This window comes from Eumetopias jubatus, unplaced genomic scaffold (genome assembly GCF_037043125.1).
Source record: "Eumetopias jubatus isolate StellerSeaLion01/CBP00866 unplaced genomic scaffold, mEumJub1_p1.0 scaffold_4, whole genome shotgun sequence".
NCBI lineage: Eukaryota > Metazoa > Chordata > Mammalia > Carnivora > Otariidae > Eumetopias > Eumetopias jubatus.
In genome coordinates, this window is record NW_028274810.1 from 173,335,035 (window position 1) to 173,357,957 (window position 22,923).

The window sequence follows — 22,923 nt, forward strand, 5'->3', positions numbered from 1 at the left end:
AATCTATTATTTTGAGGTTTAAAAGTCTTGAAACCAATATTGAATGTTATGTGAATAAAGAGAGGCCTTTTAGGGTACTTGAGAAATCTCTGATTTAATAACTGGGACTCTATCATGAGTACACGATTTTAAATTGAACTAGAGTATTCTTCATAAAAAAGGGTCCTGATCATATAGTCCTGCCATTGCATGTATTCTCTTCTCGCTTGGCTGGCAGGGAAGACCATTGGTCTTCTCCCAGTCTCAGTTCTTAAATTTTTCGTGTATTACTCAAGTCCATAACGTAAAATGAATTTAGATTGTTTATATATGTATCATTGTTTTCTCTCTTCACCAGATTTCTCTCCTCATCACACACTCCTTTATCCCTTGTACTTTAATTCATACTATTAGAAATGTACAATTAAGATTTACTGGAATCTTGCAGATTTACTTCTCTTTTCATAAAGGAATGATCTGTGACTCCTCTCCTCATGCTCAGAATTCCTCCCTCAACTTCTAAGATATTGAGCCATCCATATTCTTCACCTTTCTCTGGGTTTTTTGTTTTTGCCTCTTTGACTAATTCTTTCCCATCCTCTTAAGCTTAAGTGTTTTCCAGTGCCCTGTTTTTGCTTTTCTTCCCCTTTTCCCACTTTTTTTTTTTTAATTTATTTATTTGACAGAGAGAGACACAGCAAGAGAGGGAACACAAGCAGGGGGAGTGGGAGAGGGAGAAGCAGGCTTCCCGCCGAACAGGGAGCCCGATGCGGGGCTCGATCCCAGGACCCTGGGATCATGACCTGAGCCGAAGGCAGACAGACGCTTAACGACTGAGCCACCCAGGCGCCCACTTTTTTCCCTCTTTCATTTAACCTTGTGTGACTGCCTCAACTCCATTCTACTGTAATATGTATTTTTTCCTCACTAATGTGTGGTCTTTTCCTCTTTACTGTCTCTGTCTCTCTACAAACACGTTTGGGATTCTGCTTTCCTGAAAACAACTTTAGACTCCTATTTTTTTTTTTTTTAAACTCTGTAGAACATCTCCACATGAGTGTATTGTGGGTACCTGACATTTAATTGAGCAGAGGCACATAGGTAGAGTCAGGGGAGACTAGCTAAGGAGCGAGAGCAAAACAAAACATTTGTGTTCCCAGGTCTGTTCATTTTTCAGTCTTATGCCATCGTAGCACATAACTCCATTTTTCTGGTTGTCAGATCAGAAGCCTTCGAGTCATTTTTGACTCTTATTTCTTATCCACTTCATGTCTCCTTCATCAGCAAATCCTCTTGGCTGATACCTTCAAAGTATATCCAGAATTTCACCACCCTGATGCTGTTACCATCGCAATCTGAGCCATAGTTATTTTTTTATTGTTAATTATAGTCACATTGTTGTACATTAGATCCGCAGACCTTACCCTGCATAACTGACACATGGTTCCCCTTGAACAGCATCTCCCCATAGCCACCCCCCACCAACCCATAGATTGCTTCATTTCTTACACACCCTCCTTAGCTAGTCTCCCTGCCTCTACCCTATGTGCCTCCACTCAATTCTAGTTTATGTGGCCAAAGTGAACCTTTTGAGACCTAAGTTAAATCTGTCTCACTCCTTCATTCAGAATCTTCTGATGGTTTTCCTAGATGAACAGCCAGAGCTATTATGATGGCCCGCATGAACTGGCCCTACCACCTCTCTGACTTCACTTCTCCCTCACCTCAGTCCAGCCGTGCTGGCCTCTTTGCTTGACCTTGAACATGCCAAGCATGCCTCCCATCTCAGGGTATTTTATTTATTCTTTCTTATGCCTGGAAACCTCTTCCTCCAGATAGCCACATGGCTCACTGCCTCACTTCTTTCAGGCCTCTCCTCAAATACCTTTTTTTTCAATGAGAACTTCTCTGACCACCCTAGTGAGTCCATTCTCCCCTACTTCTGCCCCCCTCCCGCCCCTGCCATTCTTCTTTCCTTGCTTTAGTTTTTTCCAGGTTACTTATTACCATCTTCTGTAGAATGAAATTCTTATTTGTTACATTATTTGTCTCCATGAAAGGATAAGCTTCATGAAGACGGGGACTTTATGTGTTTTGCTCACTGCTGTATTTGCAGTGTCTGACGTGTGGTGGGTGTTCAGTAAGAATTTGTTGCAGGGTGAAGGAATCGCCACATGAGAGAGTTGATTAATCACTGTGGGATGACACGAACCTTGAAGGAAATGATGGCCTTGCTTAGAGAAACGAGTGAGCAGGAAGTACTTCTAGGCAAGCAGAATTCAAGGGCACGGGCAGGGATGAAAACCTAAAGGTTATGAAATTGGAGGCTATGGAAGTATAGTGCGGAAAGTGCTGTCTTTGGAGTCCACAGACTAGGTTTGTATCCTGACTCACCCTTTACTAGCTTTTTTTTTTTTTTTAAAGATTCTATTTATTCATTTGACACAGAGAGAGAGAGAGGGAGAGTGAGCACAGGCAGGGGGAGTGGCAGGCAGAGGCAGAGGGAGAAGCAGGCTCCCCACAGAGAAGGGAGAGCCCGATGTGGGACTCGATCCCAGGACTCCGGGATCATAACCTGAGCCGAAGGCAGTCGTCTAACCAACCGAGCCACTCAGGCTCCCACCCTTTACTAGCTTTATGGTATGGGCAGGCTACTTAACTTCTCAAAGTCTCAGTTTCTTCATCTGTAACAGGGACTAAGATTCCTACTTCCCAGAGTTGCTTAGAGAATTAAATAAAATAGTGCCTATAAGGCACAAAAAGAGTGTCTGGTACATGCTTCCAGTGGTTATTTTGCTGTGTGGAGAAGTAGATCTGAAATTCATATAAATACATGTAGAAGAAACAATACTGAGCTTATACAGGCCAGAGTTTAAGACCCAACTAAAGACCTTGGGTATATGTCCACTATCAATGAGAAAAGAGGAGATTGATCAAATTAAACATTTAAGGCAAAATCTTTAACATTTTTTCTGTACATTCATAAAATTTTAAGGTACTTAAGAATGGGTCATGTATTTTCTTTCATATCTCTTATAGTCCAGTATGGTGGTGGGCAAGGAGTAGACACTTAATATTTTTCTCTCTGGATTTTTAGAGTTTTGTGCTGAGGATTTTTTTTTAACTCCATGTGAATAATAAGATAATTAGGTTCAACTGTCATATACTTGTCATGTTTTCGAATGCTAACTTTAAAATTTATATTGTAATTATTATTATTATTATTATTATTATTATTATGGAGGTAGATTAAAAAAAGAAGTCCCCCTAGCCGTACAATTCAATATTGAAAATTTGTAAATCCCTTTAAATAGATCAGCTGTTAACTACTTACTCCATAAGTACTTAGTGGGCCAGTACTTATGAGTATGTTACCACATAAACCTTTGTTGCATATGGGAGCTTCTTCCCAAAATGGCAGCCTTCTAAGTTTATTTTTTCTTGATTTTGTCCAGGAGATGTACGTGTAAGGAGTCGAGCAGGATTTGAATCAGAAAGAAGAGGTTCTCATCCATATATTGATTTTCGTATTTTTCATGGTAAGTGTTGGCATATACAGTATTTCTCTTAGGCTTTCAGTAGACTTCAGATTTTCATAAAATTATGTAATTTTTCAAAGAAAAAAGTTATGTTTGGAATGTTTTGAAAAACATCGGGTCATGATAAATGACACTTTATTTCTAGATAATGTTAGTAAATGCTTAGAGACAATTAGAATTGTAAAGTATAAAATATGAAACCTGATATAGTTTTTCTTCTCCTTTCCAATTTAAATGTGAAATTACTTTGGTACATTTTTTTCTTCTTGAAATGTGTGTGTGTGTATAATGTTTGAAGTTGTTTTATTCCATATGTTTTGTCTTCCCTATTCTAGATAAAATGTTTTTGTGCAAATGACATTTTATAAGGTATTTTCATAGTTAACAGGGTGTATCCTGGTTTATTTGAAAATACACTGCCACCTTTAAAGATGTTTCATAGAATGCATATTTTGAAAACAAACATCGTGTGGGTCTGGCCCACAATGGAGAAAATGGAAAAAACAGAACTTCTAAAACCCTTAAATAGTAAACACATTATCTGTTTTTGGAGGAGCTCCACTTTTGGAAATGTTGGATAAATTATTTGCATTAACACTCCATTTAAAAGAAAAAAAACAAGAAAAACTGGACCCAAAATATGGAAGACATGTATTTGAGTATATCAGAATGCTGTTAAGGCAGAGATGAATCTGGCATTTGGGCTACTTTCCCCCTTAGTAGCATCTGGCAATTCTGGGAAAGGTGGATGAGAAGCTGAGCAGAGTTTCTTATGGGCACTTAAGGCTAAAAAAACAAAAACAGCTGTTGATATCCCACCAAGGTTGGGGCATTGGTCCTGGTAAACCCTCTGTGCTCCATTTGGAACCCCGAAGTACTGTACCTTAGAAATAAATCCCAGCTATGAAATGTCTCAATCAGTAATTAGATCAAGGTGATCTGTGACTTCAGTACCTCTAGCCACCTACTTGAAGTAAATGTTAATCCTCTTTGAAGGAAGGTAACATTACCCCGAGTCTCAAATTACCTCTAAATTTTTCATATGCCGTATCAAGCACTGGATTAAAAAAGACAAAAGGAGATAAGACAGTGTGATGAAAAATGAAAAGGAAACAACAGTAGAAACATCCATAGGAAATTCTAATGATGGAATTCTTTTACATGAGCTTCAAAATAAACATAATTTGCTGATGGGGAAAAAAGACCTGATTAAGAATTTCAGTAGAGGACTGCAAATTGTGAAGAAAAAAAAAATCAGATGGAAATTTAAGACTGAAAAATAACATACCTTAAATAAGAACTCACTGGAGATGGTGTTAACAGCAAATAAGACCAAAATGCAGAGAGAATTAGTGGATTGGGATATTAGGTCAGAAGGAAATAATTTAGAATGAAATACAAGCAAAAGATAGAAAATACAGAAAAGACATATGGAATATGTTCTAGTTGTCGATTGTATCTGTCAAGAATCGTGAAGAATCTTAAGATTTTACCTTATAAGTTAACAAATAAATTAGCCTCTAATTGCTGGCGGAAGACACAAGACTCCTAGGTCAGAGACAAATGACTTTATTATTCATGACATAGCAAGCAACATGAACATTATATTATGTCAGTTCTTTTAGCCCCAGCACATCCTGCAGTGGCAACATGGAGGGTTTTATGTGGATACTGTGCACACGGTGAATTTGCATTTACCTCCTTGAACTTGGGGAATATAGCCGTTTTACAGTAATACTGCTCTTTGTCCCAGAAAAAGATGTTACTTATCCCTCAGGGTTGCTAGCTGCAAACACAAGAAATGGCCTGGATAAGGATCTGGTCAGGGCTTGGGATTCTTGTCACATCCAGCAAGAATGTGCAGGGACACTCAGGAGTGTCCTCTGTGGAGGATTACTGCTCCCAGTAGTAACAAATGACTCCAAACTTACTGGCATAAAACAACAGCTTTTTTTTTTTTTTTTATGTTCATGATTCTGAGGGTCGGGAATTTAGTCAGCGTACCCGGTTGGATTTGTCTGTGTTCCACAATGTTTTGATCTTCAACTAGGGTAGTTCAAACAGCTAGAGATAGCTGGGATGGCTCCACGAGGTCCGTATATCTGGGGCCTTGTTTTTTCTCCACGTGTCCTCTCCTGGGGCTGGAACATCTAAGATGACTTCTGCACTCTTATATCTGGTGCCAGGGTAGGGTGGCTGGAATTTCTGGGGCTGGCCAGCGTTTCTTTCTTTCCATAAATGGCAGTGTCATGGGAGTTGGACCTCTTCCATGACAGCTGCTGTCTTGCCCCAGAGCAAGCATTCCGAGAGAGAGGAAGTATGGGAACACCTGGAACCTGACGATATGGGCATGGACACTGGTGCAACATCACATTTTCATATTCTTTTTATCAGCTGTGTCACACAGCTTGCCCAGACGCATGCATAGGGGACATAGATCCCACTTGTCAAAGGGAGTAAGGTCAAAAAAAATGTTAATCTTCTATCCTTAATCTGGCACCAAATGTGTTGAAAAGGTCTTTAGGGTCCCAGGAAAGGAATGGGAAATTAGAGTAGAAGTAGTCTTTGAAAAGATGATGACCAGGCGCCTGGGTGGCTCAGTTGGTTGAGCGACTGCCTTCGGCTCAGGTCATGATCCTGGAGTCCCGGGATCGAGTCCCACATCGGGCTCCCTGCTCAGCAGGGAATCTGCTTCTCCCTCTGACCCTCTTCCCTCTCGTGCTCTCTATCTCTCATTCTCTCTCTCTCTCGCAAATAAAAATCTTAAAAAAAAAGAAAAGATGACCCAAGTTATCTCTAAAGCTTGATAAAGTACATTAAGGTACAGATTCAAGAGATTATGAATCTTAAGTACAGTAACATTAAAAGAAAATCACAGTGTATTAGCATCGTATAACTGAAAACCAAAATCAAAGAGAAATGCTTTCACTCATATGTGGAATTTAAGAAACAAAACAAACGAACAAAGCGGGGGGTGGGGGGAAGAGGGAGCAAACCAAGAAACAGACTCTTAACTATAGAGAACAAACTGATGGTCACCAGAGGGGAGGTGGGGGGATTGGGGCGATGGGTGAAATAGAAGATAGGGATCAAGGAGCTCACTTGTTGTCATGAGCACAGGTGATGTATCAAAGTGTTGATTCACCATATTGTACACCTGAAACTAATATTACACTGTATGTTAACTAATGAATTTAAATAAAAACTTAAAAACATATATATGGGACATTTTAAACCTGAGAATAAGCTCTTTTTCCAAAATGGGAAAGTAGAATAAATAAATAAGTTAAAAAAATAAAAAGTAGTGAGAAGGAAGAAAAAGTAGTGAGAGAGAAAGAAAATTATTACCTTCAAAGGAACAGCTATGAGATTGCCAGAAACAGATTCTGTTTCATTTTCAACAGAAACTAAGAAGCTAGAAGACAAAGGAAAGATAGCTTCAGAGTGATGGAAAAAAATAAATGTCAAACTAAAATTTCACCCACAAACCAGCTCTTCTAGAGAATAAGAGGGAAAGTACACACTTCTAACGTATTATGTAACGCCAGCACAATCTTGGTACTAAAACCCGACAGGGATATGACAAGAACAGGACATTATAGCTACTAGCACTCACAAATATAGATGAAACATTCTGAGTAACATACTATCAAATTAAATCTGCAGCTTATAGGAAAAAATATATTTGACCCAATTTGTATTTTCCCAGAAATATAAGGTTGGCTTAACATTCAAAAACCAGTCATTGTAATTCACCATATTAATAGAATAAAGGAGAAAAGTCATGGAAAGACCAGTATATAGAGATATCATTTATCACCTTTTCTAGTCAATATTGTTTTGGAGTTTGGAATATTCAGTACAATAATTCAAGGAAAAGAAAAAGAAGATACAAGGATTAAGAAAGAAGTATATAAGTGTCATCATTTATGGATGACATGATTATGTACTTAGAAAACTATTGGGAGTAATAAGTGACTTCAGCAAGTTTGCTTGGTACAAAGTCATCAGTACATAGTTGTATTTTTATAAAGCAGCATTGACAAAAATTGAAATAACAATTTATATCAACAAAAGATCAAATATGTAGGGATCAGTCTAACAAAAGATGTGTCTGACTCTGCATAGAAAACTGCATAGAGGGGAGCCTGGGTGGCTCAGATGGTTAAGCGTCTGCCTTCAACTCAGGTCATGATCCCGGCCGGGGTCCTGGGATCAAGTCCCGCATTGGGCTCCCTGCTCCTTGGGGAGCCTGCTTCTCCCTCTGCTTCTCTCTCTCTCTCTCTCTCTCTCTGTCTCATAAATAAATAAAATCTTAAAAACCACATAGAAAAAAAGATACTACAGAGGAAAAGAAGACCTAAATAAATGGAAATATATACTATTGTTTATGGGTTGGAAGATTCAGTACTTTGAAGATGTTAGATTTCTTGAATTGACCTATAGCTTTAGTGAAATCACAGTAAAAACCCCAGCAGGTTTTTTTTCTCTTTGGTTGAATTGACACACTGATTATAAAATCTATATAAAAATTGAAAAAGCCTAGGGGTGCCTCGCTGACTCAGTCAGTGGAGCATGTGACCCTTGAGCTCAGGGTTGTAAGTTTGAGCCCTGATTTGGGTGTAGAGATCACTTAAAAAAAATAATAAAATCTTAAAAAAAAAAAAAGAAAGGAAGGAAGAGCCCAAATTAGGACAATCAGAAAAATAAGAACCATGTTATAGAAGTTACTCCTCCCAGGGGTGCCTGGGTGGCTCAGTCAGTTAAGTGTCTGACTCTTGATCTCAGCTCAGGTCTTAATCTCAGAGTCATGAGTTCAAGCTGCACGCTGAACGTGGAGCCTACTTAAAAAAAAAAAAAAAAGTTATTCTTCCCAGATATAAAGACTTATTGCAAACCATAGTTATAATTTTAAACTAGGGTGATATTGGTTCAAAGCCTGACAAATAGGATAATAAAATACTTGTAAAGTTCAGAAACAGATCCACACACATTGTGGGTTTTTGATTTGTGACAAATATGGTAATGCAGCATGGAAAAGATTATCTTTTAAATAAATGGTGTTGAATCAATTGGCTACCCATTTGGGGAAAAAATTTATCTTGACCCCTTATTCACACCATACATGAAAAAATCAAATTTGGGTGTATTTAGTTTTCCAAATTATACTGATAAGTCAGATAAGATGAGGAATAAGAATTGATTTAGTAATGTGGAGGTACGGGAAACCTGATGATTAAATGAATTTAAGAGAACAAGAAGATAGATGTAGCCAGTACAGACAATTCCGTTGGAGACTTTCGCTGCAAAGAAAAGGAAAGAGAGAGAGTCAGCTGACAGGGGAAGTAGGATCACTAAAGATGTAAATTAATAGCCGGGGTTGAAAACAAAAAGACCGGGCCACCTGGAAATTTTTAAGTTCTGAAATAAATACTTCTTGAGTCAAAGAGGAGATGGTAACTGACTTTGCAGACTTTTAAAAAGCGGTAACTTTTATAAAGACTACACATAAAAACCTGTGAAAATTCAGATGAAATTCAGTTAAAGCAGTGCTTACAGGAAAATTCATAGCATTAAAAATATTTACATTAATAAATGAGAAAGTGAAATAAGTGAATTAAATAGTCAAGTTCAAGAAGTTAGAAAAAGAATAAGAAAGTACACCTGAGAAAAAATAAAGATAGCAATTAGTAAAGATAAAAACCAGAAATCAATGAGTTAAAAAACTAAAATAAAAATAAACTAAGGCCGGGCGCCTGGGTGGCTCAGTCGTTAAGCGTCTGCCTTCGGCTCAGGTCATGATCCCAGGGTCCTGGGATCGAATCCCGCATTGGGCTCCCTGCTCCTTGGGAGCCTGCTTCTCCCTCTGCTTCTCTCTCTCTCCCTCTGTCCCTCATGAATAAATAAATAAAATATTTAAAAAAAGAATTTAAAAAAAAATAAATAAACTAAGGCCTGGTTCTTTACAATGAAATAAACTACTGGCTGACTTAATCAATGGATTAAATTAAGCTAATATGAATACTTAAAAACTAAGCAGAGGCAGGGGTGGCATCCTCACAGATACAAGGGAAATTAAAGAATAAAACTAGACTGCTTATTCTTACTTATTTTTTGTTTAGGAAAATACTTTTTTTAAGTAAAAGTGTTATTTATGTTAACATGGGTTTATTATATTTTTTGAAAACCTTTATTTTTTTAGTGCATTTTTAGGTTGAGAGCAAAATTGAGAGGAAGTACAGAGATTTCCCACATATCCCCACATGACAAATGCATAGCCTCTTCTACTATCAACATCACCAAATAGTGTGATATGTTTGTTATAATTGATGAAGCTACATTGACATATCATAATCACCCAAAGTCCGTGGTTCACATTAGGGTTCATTCCAGGTGTTGTACGTTCTATGGATTTGAACAAATATTTAATGACATGTATCCATTGTTACAGTATACAGAGTATTTTCACTGCCCTAAAAATCCTTTGTGCTCCACCTATTCATCCCCCCTTTTCCCAGCCATTGGCAACTACTGATCGTTTTACTTTATCCATAGCTTTGCCTTTTCCAGAATGTCGTATAGTTGGAATCACATTGAAAAGAAGCCTTTTCATATTGGCTTCTTTCACATGGATAATATGCATTTTAGGTTACTCCTTATCTTTTCATGACTTGATAGCTTATTTCTTTTTAGCACTGAATAATATTCCATTGTCTGGATGTACCAAGCTTATTTATCCTTTCACCTACTGAAGGACATCTTGGTTGCTTCCAGGTTTTGTCAGTTATGAATAAAGCTGCTCCAGACATCCATGTGCAGGTTTTTGTGTGGATGTGACTTCTTTGGGTAAATGCCAAGGAATGTGATTGCTGGGTTATATGGCAAAAAGTATGTTTAGTTTTGTAAGAAACTGTCAAACTGTCTTCCAGAGTGGCTGGACCATTTTGTCTTCCTGCCAGTAGTGAATGGGAATTTCTGTTGCTCCATATTCACATCAGCATTTGGTGTTCTGAGTGTTCTGGATTTTAGCCATTCTAATAAGTAGGTAGTGGTATCTCATTTTAATTTGAAATTCCCTGTGGATCATCTTTTCATATGCTTGTCTGCCATCGGAGTATCTTTGATGAGGTGTCCAGGTTTTGGCCCATTTTCTAATCAAATTGTTTTCTTGTAGAATTTTGCGTTCTTTGCACACTTTGGATAGTAGTCCTTTATCAGATGTGACTTTTGCAAATATCTGCCATTTTGTGGCTTGTCTTCTCATTCTCTTGACACTGTCTTTTGCAGAGCAGAAGTTTTTTAATTTTAATGAAGTCCATCTAAAACCAATTTCTTTCATGGATCATGCATGTCTTTGGTGTTGTTTCTAAAAAGGCATTTTCATATGCAAGGCTGTCTAGATTTTCTCCTGTGTTATCTTCTAGGAGTTCTTTAGTTTTGTATTTTATATTAAGGTCTATGATCCATTTTGAATTAGTTTTTGTGAAGGGTGTAAGGTGTGTGTTTAGATTCATTGTTTTTGCATGTGGATGTCCAGTTGTTCCAGCACCTTTTGTGGAAGAGACTATGTTTGCTCCAGTGTATTGCTTTTACTCCTTTGTCAAAGATCAGTGGCTCTATTTATGTGGGTTTATTTCTGGGCTTTCTACCTTGTTCTACTGATCTAGTTGTCTGTTCTTTTGCCAATACCACACTGTCGATTTTTGTAGCTTTATAGTAAGTCTGGAAGTCGGTCATGTCAGTCTTCCAACTTAGTTTTTCTCCTTCAATAATGAGTTGGCTAGTCTGGGTCTTTTGCCACTCAGTGTAAACTTTAGAATTAATTTGTTGATATCCACAAGATAACTTACTGAGATTTTGATTGGGATTGCATTGAAACTATGGATCAAGTTGGGAAGAACTGACATCTTGACAGTATTGAATCTTCCTATCCATGAACTTGGAATATCTCTCCATTTTTTTTTTTTTAGTTCTTTTTTGATTTCTTTCATCCCAGTTTTGTAATTTTCCTCATGTAGATCTTATGCATATTTTGTTAGATTTATATCTAAGTATTTCATTTTGGGGGGTGCTAATGTAAGTGGTATTTTTTTTTAATTTCAAATACCATTTGTTTATTGCTAGTATATAAGAAAGCAGTGAACTTTTCTTTATTAACCTGTGTCCAGCAATCTTGCTATAATAATTGTTTATTAGTTTTAGGAGTGTTTTTTGTTTGTTTGTTTATTCTTTCTGATTTTTTTTTCTTTCTGATTTTCTGTATAGACAGTCATGTCATCTGTGAGCAAAGGAAGTTTTGTTTCTTCCTTCCCAGTCTGCCTATGTTTTATTTTCTTTCTTTTCTTATTGCATTAGCGAGGACTTCTAATATGATGTTAAAAAGAATGCTAAGAGGGGATATCCTTGCCTTCTACCTAATCTTAGTAGGAAACTTTCAAGTGTCTCACCATTAAGTATTTTCATTGTGGGGTTTTTGTAGACATTCGTTATCAAGTTGAGAACATTCCCTATGTTCCTAGTTTACTAAGAGATTTATCATGAACGAGTGTTGGATTTTGTCAAGTGCTTTTTCTGCATTTATTGGTATGATCATGGTTTTTGTTTTTTTGTTTTTTAAGTCTTTTGACTTGTTGGATTACATTAACTGGTTTTTTAATGTTGAACCAGCCCTGCATACTTGGGATAAATTCCATGTGGTTATAGTGTATAATTCTTTTAATACTTTTTTGGATTTAATTTGCTAATATTTTCTTGAGGATTTTCGCACCTCTACACATAAGAGATATTGGTCTGTAGTTTTCTTTTTCGGAGAATGCCTGTGCCTGGTTTTAGTATTAGAGTAATGCTGGCCTCACAGAGTGAATTAGAAGTATTCTTTTCCTCTGTTTCAGTCTTTTGAAAGAGATTGTGGAGAACTGGTATAATTTCTTCCTTAAAGGTTCACCAGAATTCACCAGTGAACCCTCTGGGCCTGGTGTTTTCTGTTTTGGAAGGTTATTAATTATTGATACCATTTCTTAAATATAGGCCTATTCAGAACATCTATTTATTCTTGTGTGAGTTTTGGCAGACATTTACTCTGGGAATCTAGTCAGACCACTGGAAGTAAATCTCACAAAATGTTCGGCTTCCCCATGACTGGGTTTCAGAGTTGTCCGCACTGAGCTTTCAGAAATTCATCAGTTATAGTTCAGATCTCCCTCCCCTGGTACTTGTTCCCAAGGAGGTTTCTGTCTGTGAGTCTGTGCTCTAGTAAATTGTTATTCTCTCTAATCATCTGTTGGTCCCTGCAATCTTGAGGGCAGTGGTTTGCCCTGTGTCCTCACCTCTCTTATGGATCCTAGAAGAATTGTTGATTTTTCAGTCTCTTCAGCTTTTTACTATTATTAGGACAGAGCGAGAGCATCCAAGCTTCTTTTATGTGGCTACAGAAACTGGAAGTCCTATTATGTTATTTTAAAGTGAAATAACAAGTATTTACAAATTTTGTTTTAATTTCTATCATGGTAAATATCAATAGCTGTAACTCAATAATAAGCTAAAGCCCTTTGGTGCAGTCAATATTTAAAAGAGTGTAAGGGAGTTGTGAAAAGCAACATGTTTGAGAAAGTTGCACAGGAGTTACCTCTCTCAAATCATGAGGGCTAGAGATTTTATAGGCAAATTCTTTTGGGATCTTTAAAAGACTGATGATTGTTTTTAAGAAGCAAGTATACTCTTACTATAAATGTCTGTAAAAAAAATGTTCAAAAAATATTAGCAAAAAGGATTCCAACAGCATAAAAGAACAATAGCCCTTGTGGGTTTGTTTTAGGGATGAATGCAAGCATGATTTAAGATCTAGGTTTTGGTGGGGGGGTTGTAGCAATACATTCGTTGCTTCTGGGAAGAAATGGGTGTCTTGAGAAAATGAAAGAAAAAGAAATTTTTTGTTGTAGACACTTTTGAATATTGATTCATGTGAATGTATTATGAAAAGCTTAAATAAAATTACTTTTAAATATTGTAATATACCAAATTGGCTATGAATTAGGGATATCAGTAAAAAAGGTTAAATCTAAATAGTGACATTATATAAAGAAAGGTACAGTTGTATTGGGAGTCTCTAGTATAACCCCTTGTGTTTTACTGAATTTAATGAAATAGAGGATTTGAAAAATATAATGGTTATAAAGTGTTGATTTAAATTAGGGACAAAATTGGACATTTTGTTGGGAGGGGAAGTTGGAAATGATCAAATTGTTGGAAGTAATCTCTAGTGGAATTAAAATAGGATGGATACCTTCTAAATCATAACAAAACCAGGAGCAAGTAATGTAATATCTGAAGGACAAAATGAGAGCAGACGAAAGATATTGATGATAGTAATAAAGGTGAAGGGATGAGATATTCCTTCGAAGAGATGAAGATGCTCACATTAGGTAAAAAATGAAACCTAATGACATAGAATGGTTGAAAACAATATGAAGCAGTACCAGGCTTGAAGGTGTTAAATTGGATTTGGGGACTTACACTTAGATCCTGATCTAGTGATTTAGACCCAGTGTAGGAACTGTGTGGTATGGTATCTTACAACTCTTGACCTCGTTATGCTGGTTGTTTACAAAAAGTGACAAATACCTAAGACTCTAGGTTGTAGTTGGAAAATTGACTCACCGTAGTATTGGGTCCTGTAGTTACTGCAAAACAATATCACTAAGCCAAAATGATAATAAAATTTGGAGGGTTTTTTTTTTAATAGAAAAAAATGAATCATTTTTTTCCTACTGGTAGTGTGGGTACTGTTTATCACAGAGCTCAGAATTCTTAAAAAATCTTAATCTAGAGGCGCCTGGGTGGCTCAGATGGTTGGGCGTCTGCCTTCGGCTCAGGTCATGGTCCCAGGGTCCTGGGATCGTGTCCCGTGTTGGGCTCCCTGCTCGGCAGAGAGCCTGCTTCTCCCTCTCCTTCTCCTGCTCCCCCTGCTTGTGCGCTCTCTCTCTGTCAAATAAATAAAATCTTAAAAAGAAAAAATCTTAGTCTAGTATGTTTTGTGAAATGTGATCTAATCAGAGTGAGCACATGCTCCTGCTATGACCAAAACCTCCCATGAGCCATCTCTCCCAGGAGCCTCCCAGGAGACTTTTCTTCTCCATACTTGGCGAAGGCACCTGTCTACCCTTAAACAGCTTTCCAGGATAAGTTTAAACCTTCAGAGGGACTTTGAAGCATTTGAAAGACATTAGTAATGTGCCTTCTTCCATATATATAATTAAAGGTAATATTTTATTTTTCACAGTGGCACAAAACCTTGCAAGCTGAATTGAAAATGGTTTCTAGATGTTCGAATTGCAAACTTCTAGATACGTGTATTAAATTGATTGAAGTTAGAATTCTCTCTATATACAGCTCCTTAACACCTCTTCTGTGCATCTCTGTGATTGTAACTTAGTCACTCTTAATTTCCCTGTTGTAAAATTCCTCTCTCTTCTCTTTCATAAATCCAGTCTGTATTAAATTCCATGTATTCTGTAACCAAAAATACTTCTTTCCTCTCTGTCTTCTTTTATCTCTTATCCTGCTTGATTCAGACCTTTATCACCGTCTGGGATTATTCTGGTATTATCTTAACCATTGTCCTTACTTTTAGGATTTCTCTCCTGCAATCTGTCCTGTACTCTGTACCCAAAGTTGGATCTTTCTAAAGAGAGGGAAAGCTTAAAATATAGGGGAAAATGCATCACAACAGGTAAAGAGATGAAGGATGCTGTTAGCATATTAATTAAAACTATTTTTTGCCAGTAATTTTGTGTTCTATGTGTTGTATCTGTGAGGTGCTGATATTTAAGTGCTGGAATAGTTGTAACTAATTTCTGGATTATGATTTTCTCCATGAGAAAATTGACATATTATCTTTACTAATTTACCCGGAAATTAGACGTCTACACTGCAGTATTGAGCTTTTTTCTATTAAGATTTTTTATAATACAGTTTATAATAAACAGTGTTTGGGTTTACAGTATCAAGGTGAATTCTCCAGAGAGCTGTCCAGTTAGGGGACAATTCCAGGCTCCAAAGATAGTAAGTAGGACCTCAGCAGTAATTTTATTCTGTAGGTTTTACAGGTTTTTCTGCCTTGAGTTTTTGTCGTTTGGATTGTCTTTTGTCATAAATCCTTATTCTCTTAAGGCCCATAAATTTATCTTCACAGTATGATTTGTCATAGGCCTTCTATAGCAAGTTCTGACTTTTGAGTCTTTCCAAAAGGGTATAAAGAAACAACAGAAGAAGATTAATTCAATACAGAAAGACCTTAAATGCAGAAACAGTGTTCAGCTTTACTACTAAACTGACAAATTCCTGTTAAATTTAGGAGGTTAAACTGTCCGCCCCGGTGCTGGCGATAGACTAACATTGTGACGGTCTCGAGGGGGCACTTCCTCAGTATGCATCAAGAGTTTTAAGCATCTTTTTCCTTTGATTTCATCACTAGAAATATATGCAAAGGGAATAATCATATGTCAATGTTATGTATGTCCAAAGATGTTCACTTTGGCTTTGTTTATAATAGGAAATGTATTAAATTGTGGTATTATTGACTGGAGTATTTAGGAATAAAAGACCAGAATGTTTATAACCTGCTCTCAAATGTTCAGAAGGAGAATTTACACACACACACATATGCACACACACACACACACACACACACACTGTGCACCTGTTAAAGCAATGGAATAAAATATTAACAATGACAAATCTGAGTAAAGGGTGTTCCTTGTACTGTGTTTAGTTTGCAACTTATATCTGTATTTTGAAGTGATTTCCAAATAGAAAGTTCGGTAATCACGTGCTTATTAAAAAGGATGGGTTTTATTCAGATTACATATTTGTTAATTAACTAGTATTAGACCAAATCTGTGGTTGTTTATACAAAACTGAGAGAGTTCGAACTTTGGGAAGATGATTCGAAACTTACTTGTATTCAGTGTTACAAAGGATGGAGGGATTTCGATGATTACAAATCCTCTTTGCCAAGAAGTGTTTCCCAAAGACCTGGTATAAATCTGTAGTCAGGATTATTGGTCTGGCGTCTTTGTTGCAAAGATTCTGCTTTAACCAATAAATTCTATATTTTTAATTTTTCCTGAAATGGATGTATTATACAGAAGCTTTTATTCTTTTTTTTTTTCAAGATTTTATTTATTTATTTGACAGAGAGATAGAGAGCCAGAGAACACAAGCGGAGAGAATGGCAGAGGGAGAGGGAGAAGCAGGCTCTGCACTGAGCAGGGAGCCCGACACGGAGGGCCTCAATCCCAGGACCCTGGGATCATGACCTGAGCCGAAGGCAGATGCTTAACCATCTGAGCCACCCAGGCGCCCCAGAAGCTTTTATTCTTAACTAGATTTTTCTTCTTCTCTTTTGTTTCTGATGCTTTAGTGGGCTGGTCATGCTAACTTCTTTGTGAATTTATCAGGTAATATACCTGGGACAAGAAATCAAAAATTTTTCCCAGGTATCATCTCTCACTAAAGGGATTTTCTGAAGCATTCTTTTACCTTTGTTTTTGTTCTTATTAACTTCTACATTTTAGAACAAAAGGTAATGTATCATACATATGAAAATATTGGTGTTAACACTTTCTTGAGACCTACTGAGAAACTTAAGCTTTCATCCCATTTTAAAAAGATCCCTGGGGTACCTGGGTGGCTCAGTCGGTTAAGCGTCTGCCTTCAGCTCAGGTCATGATCCCAGGGTCCTGGGATCGAGCCCTGAGTCTACTCCTTGTTCAATAGGGAGCCTGCTTCTCCCTCTCCCTCTGCCCCTCCTTCTACTTTTGAGCTCTCTCTCTCTCTCTCTCTCTCTCTCTCTCTGTCAAATAAATAAATAAATAATCTTTAAAAAAAAAAAAAAAAAAAAGGTAAAAAGATCCCTAACCCGCAGACCTGCTCTATCTGGGAATTACTTTCATGAAGGTACAGATTTCTGGTCCTCCAGCTTTTAAAAACTGCTTCTGGATGTCCTTCATTCAACTAAGTTTAACCTATCTAGTCTCCTGATTTTATGTTGTGAAAACTCTGTTTTAGGCACCTAGTGACAGTGAGTGATATATAACACTAACACATTGGGAGGAAAAGATAATGGGGCGTGAGGAGAAGGAGGGAGAGAGAGAAATTGTTTGATTAGAGAGAGTGAGGGGCTGGTGGAGCCATGGGCCCCACAGGAGAGTAGTTTACACGGCAAGGGGCCCCGGAGCTGTGTCTCCCGACTCGGGGCTCCCGTGCTCTTGAGCATCATTCCTTATTGTGACAGCCCGTCCTCATGAGGCTTGCTCGGATTTCTGCTTTCATTCAACTCTAGAGACTCCTCATTTCACTTTCCTCCTTTTGAGTATGGTGGCTTACTTTTGGTAGGCTGCATTAAAAGCCCCAAATATTCCTACAAATATTTGTCTATACCTGGTCTGTTGAAATACAGTATTTTGAGTCTTCAATTTATTGGACCCAATGAAATGAATTCTCTGTTGACATTTTGTCAGAATTTATCTCTTGTTTGCTTTTAAAATTGTATGTCCCTAAATTTAATGAATCATTCTTTTAGTTACACATGATTTATAGCTTATATAATAAATACTAATATCTTTAAAACGTAAAAGAACTGCTATAACTCTGCATGTGCACTTAGAAAATCTGATGAGGTTTGGTTTTTTGGTTCAAAGATTCTGGCATCATTATTAAATAGTAACAGAAGCTGCCAGCTTGACAGTTTCTTCTTTTCATGGAATTCACCAGAGCTAACTGACGTCATCCAGACTGGAAGGCATGGTCTTTCTGCCAGTATCAGACAAGATGTAATACAAGGAATATGTTCTTTTTACAGTTTTTTTTTTCATGTCCACGTAAATGCAGTTCTTTCCATTTTCTTTTACTTCTGGCACGTGGTAATGTTCTAGTCTGTGTGAATGTGTTTTACCCATTATCTAGAGCTTTGTATTCATTTTAGCACTTCACCTCATACTAGGACAGCAAGGGAACTTGTCAGGATATTTATATTGTAGCCTAAAAGCTTTGAACTTTTCTAGGCTTTTAGTCTTACACTTGTGTTTTTGTTCCTGGCCTCTGGCGGCCTCTGGTCCATGGCATCGGGTTGCCTAAAACCGTATCTTCCACCAGTTAGATTTTATAGGGTCCCACTTGTAATTCTCTAAGTATAATCTGAAACTATTAACCAAATTCAGGCTGGTTGCTGCCCTTCTGCTGAGCTGTTTCATGTTGTCTTTATTGTAACGACTCACCATGAAAACATACAAACTCCTTAAACTTTCCCTTAGATCCTCATGTGTGTTTGCTTTGGGGTTGTTTCCTGTCTTCCTAACAGGGCTGTGTTATACTTCAGTACTTGTTTTATACTGTTACATGATCAGAAGGAACATCTGATTCTATATGTATTTTGAGTTTAAAAGCTCATGTCTTACTGATTTTATGGTCTTAGATTATCTCAGTCTTTAATATATAGTAACACACAAGGGTAGATCCTATTATATTCGGTAGCTTTTCCTGCTTCTTCCCTTTAAGCCCATAAAAGTTGTTGCTTGGTGTTTCCCTCAACCATGACTTTTTCTTTGTTACAGTCTTTTTTCCTATTATCTTTCCTACTGTACCACCTGGCCAGTACTTTACTATTTACAAGCATATTTTCTTCAGCCATTATTTGTTTGATCTGCTAATGTAGCTATTCATCACGTGTAATTTAGTGTCATTACAAATGTAAGCATTCCAGCCTCTACTTACAGCTGTGGTATTGTAGACTAAGGTCATATTTTGTCTGGGGTTTCTATTAAATTTTAGTTTGTTCCCAATCATTCATTTGTCTTGAAGTCATATCTATAATATGTAATGTAAACAACATATCTGTAATAGTTCACAGAGCTATCACAGGAAACTATAATCTTATGTCTTTTTTACCCCCCTGCCTTTTTATCGTGAATGTTCCTACTTCCTGTAACAATCCCCTTATGAAGCTTGTAGAGAGGAGCACTGCTCTGTTGAATTGAATTAGGAAACAAAGCACTCTGCCCCACGTGTGTGCATTTTTAAAAATTTACCTAGTTTCCAGGTGATTGTGAAATGTCTCCCTTTGAAAACCACTGATTTTTGTTGCTTCGTTGCCCCAAATTGATAGAATATTCTGTCCCTTAGATATCTTTTTGAACTTCATAGCACAAATTAAGGAGCTAATATGGACTGGACCGTAATCCTAATGAAGTTTAATGGTAGTTTAATTCTAACTGTGCTTGAGAGAACTGGGGGAATAGAAGATTTAACTTTAGGCTATATTTTGTATGTCACACAGTACATCTTTGTGTACTTTCTTTTCTTTCTCGGTTCACTAAGAAGGTAATTAAAAATGTAATCAATAAGGAGCTATGTTCAAGTCCTGAGTTTGAACATCAGAGAGATCCAACATATCACATATCCTAATATGGAAATGCCTAATCCAGAACAATAGTAAGAATAATCTTTAAAAGAGTTTTATATCAATTATTGTATAATCCTGTCAAAGTGAACATTGAATTCCATGAACTAGTTTATAAGAATTGCTTAAGGGAAAGAATATTGATTATACAGCTTATTCTCATGTTAACATTGATCTGATTTTAGGTTGTGAGTAACAGGTTTATTTCTTTGATTTGTATTGAAGCTTGGACTACTTATATACTCATTTTAAAGTAGTGAAATTGGGGGCGTGTGGGTGGCTTAGTCGGTGAGCATCCGACTCTTGATCTTGGCTCAGGTCTTGATCTCATGGTCGTGAATTCAAGCCCCACATTGGGCTCTGCACTGGGCATGGAGCCTGCTTACATACATTCATACATACATACACACACACATACTTACATACATAAATAATAAAGTAATGAAATTGTATGCATATTGAAATCTTTTAAATGTGTGCATTTATTTCTATATGTAAAAGTATGCAGTTGTCTTCAGGATGAAGTTATGCTGTCATGAACAATAAATTTGGTTTTGTTAAAATAAGTGTGAAGTCATGTGCTTAAAAATATTTGAACTTGAAACTAATGTTACAGGTCAGTTATACCTCAACTAAAAAAATATTTGAAATCTATGATAATTATAGCCATTCATGTTGAAGTGTTTATTCTTTCCTGGAAAGACATGTTGCATGTATTCTCTCAATTAATTTTCATAACAGTCCTTTGCAGCCTATTTTACGGTGAGGAGACTGTAAAGACCTTAAACCATAACTTTCCTAATGTCACGAAACTAGTAAAAGTGGCAGAGCTGGGATTCAGACTCAGGTGTGTGACTCCCAAGCCCGTGTATTTATCCCCTCCGCTGTGCTGCTTCTCCGTATCAGCACATACTCCTTACTCTACTAAAGACTTCGCCGTGGCTTTATGCACCCAGCTCTTTTCTTCCCCATGTGTCCACACAGGCTGAATATAAATATAAATATAAATATTATATATTTATAATATAATATAAATATAAATATTCTTCCCAGTATCTCTTTTCCCAGAGACATTGATAAATGTAATTATTCGGTATTAACACTAGGCTTTCAGATACGGCTGTGTGTGTGTGTGTGTGTGTGTGTGTCTGTGTGTGTGTAGGGAAATTAAAGGGAGATTAGAATAAAGAATGTCTTCAGGTTTTTTATTCCATTACCATTCCACTGAGTTGGAACTGAATGTAAAAAAACATTCTTTAGGGGCACCTGGGTGGCTCAGTTGTTAAGCGTCTGCCTTCGGCTCAGGCAGGTCATGATCCCGGGGTCCTGGGATCGAGCCCCACGTCATGGGAGGCCTGCTTCTTCCTCTCCCACTCCCTCTGCTTGTGTTCCCTTTCTTGCTGTGTCTCTCTCTATTAATAAATAAAATCTTAAAAAATAAATAAACATTCTTTAAACAATCTTCAGGGATAATTCATGATTACATGCATCTAAGTTGATGTTTACGATTTTAAGGTGGCAGATATAGTGACTACAGGGCTCCCTCTTGTGGACCATTAAAGCAAGTAGTGATCAGGTCTCAAGATCCCAAGACTTTTCCGTTAAAAACCTCTTGTCTCAGAACTAAGTATCAGTGACGTCCTTTGCCGTGTGACTGGAATGAGAGAGAAGAGTCTGGGACTGTCGGGAGTAATACTGCTCAACGTGTGTCATTCTCCAGCCCTTTGGTTTCCTTAACCTCTTGCTTGTATTTCCTGTCTACTTCCTAATATTAGGGGAAAACATTGCTTCTAAATGTGCCTGCTATCCCGCATTTCATTTTTTTGGCCCAGAGTTAGAATCTAAGAATGGATGGCTGGAAGTAACTCCCATGAACATTCAGTAACAACACTCATTTAGTTTTTTGGAGGCTGATTAGTTTGTTCATGGTCACATAGTGAGGTAATGTGATATTTTAGAAGAGAACCAGCAGAGCTAACAGCTCTTTAATAGTAACTTGATTAATTCAGTGAGCCCTGTTGGCTTTCTAAGCTGGATTGGAATGTGGGTAACCATGTAAACTAGAACAAGCCTGGGACTTAAAATAAATAGTCCTAGCCTGGTGGAAGCTGGGCTTTAATAAAGACAGTTTTAATCTATTGTGTATTATGCTGAGAAATAAATAATGGCATGCCTCAAGTTACAGAATGAGCTTATGACGGTATTGGTAGTAGGGCCAGATTTTATGTAATATGGTCAGAGGGTGAGCTTTTTAGTAATTGAATGGAGGGCACTAATCAAATTCTCAGTCACTCATTCCTGTTTCTAGTTCCCATGTAGCCTTTTTCATATATCCCTAAATGATAACTACTTATTCAACTTGATACCCTTTTTTTCTCTGTAGTGCTCTTGTTTCAGCATAAGATTTTACTTCTAATCATTATAGGGAATCCATTTGTGTGTGTGTGTGTGTGTGCAAGGGGCAAAAATGGGAGGGGAGCACACCTGACGAAACTGAAAATTTCCATCTTAAAATGACATCAGCATGCTTCATCCTTGATTTATAGTCACTGATCCCTTTTCTTAGATCATATTTTGGAAGCTATCCTAGGACAGTTCTGGAAGCCTCTCTAATTTTCTTTTAGACAGCTTATTCTCCGGTTTGGCAGTGTGTTTTAGAAGCCATTGAAATGTGCTCCTATGTACTTGTTAACTTCTGAGGGTTTTTTCCAACTAGGATGTGTGTGAAGATTTAGTTATAAGAATGTTTATTACAGAATTGTAAGAAAAGTAAAAGTTAGAAACAGCCTAAATCAAAAAGATTAAGTAATTATGATAATTTCATATTTTAGAATAATACATAGCTAATAAAAATGTTGGTACTTGTGTTATTCATTGACTTGGAAAGATGTTCATGAATTTGTAAGTGAAAAAAAATTACCCTGAATTGTCTTAGAGAAAAGAAAAACT

General features: G+C 37.1%; 1 protein-coding gene across 6 annotated transcripts in view; it reads left to right on the forward strand.

The window, feature by feature from the left end:
- Window positions 1-22,923, forward strand: part of PDE7A (phosphodiesterase 7A) — a 207,983-nt gene that overhangs the window by 146,516 nt on the left and 38,544 nt on the right. For all 6 annotated transcript variants that reach the window (XM_088022822.1, XM_088022823.1, XM_028110152.2 and 3 more), the window contains one exon: window positions 3,435-3,518. In XM_088022822.1, the coding sequence (XP_087878948.1) occupies window positions 3,435-3,518 (84 nt within the window). The remainder of the gene's footprint in view (window positions 1-3,434; window positions 3,519-22,923) is intronic.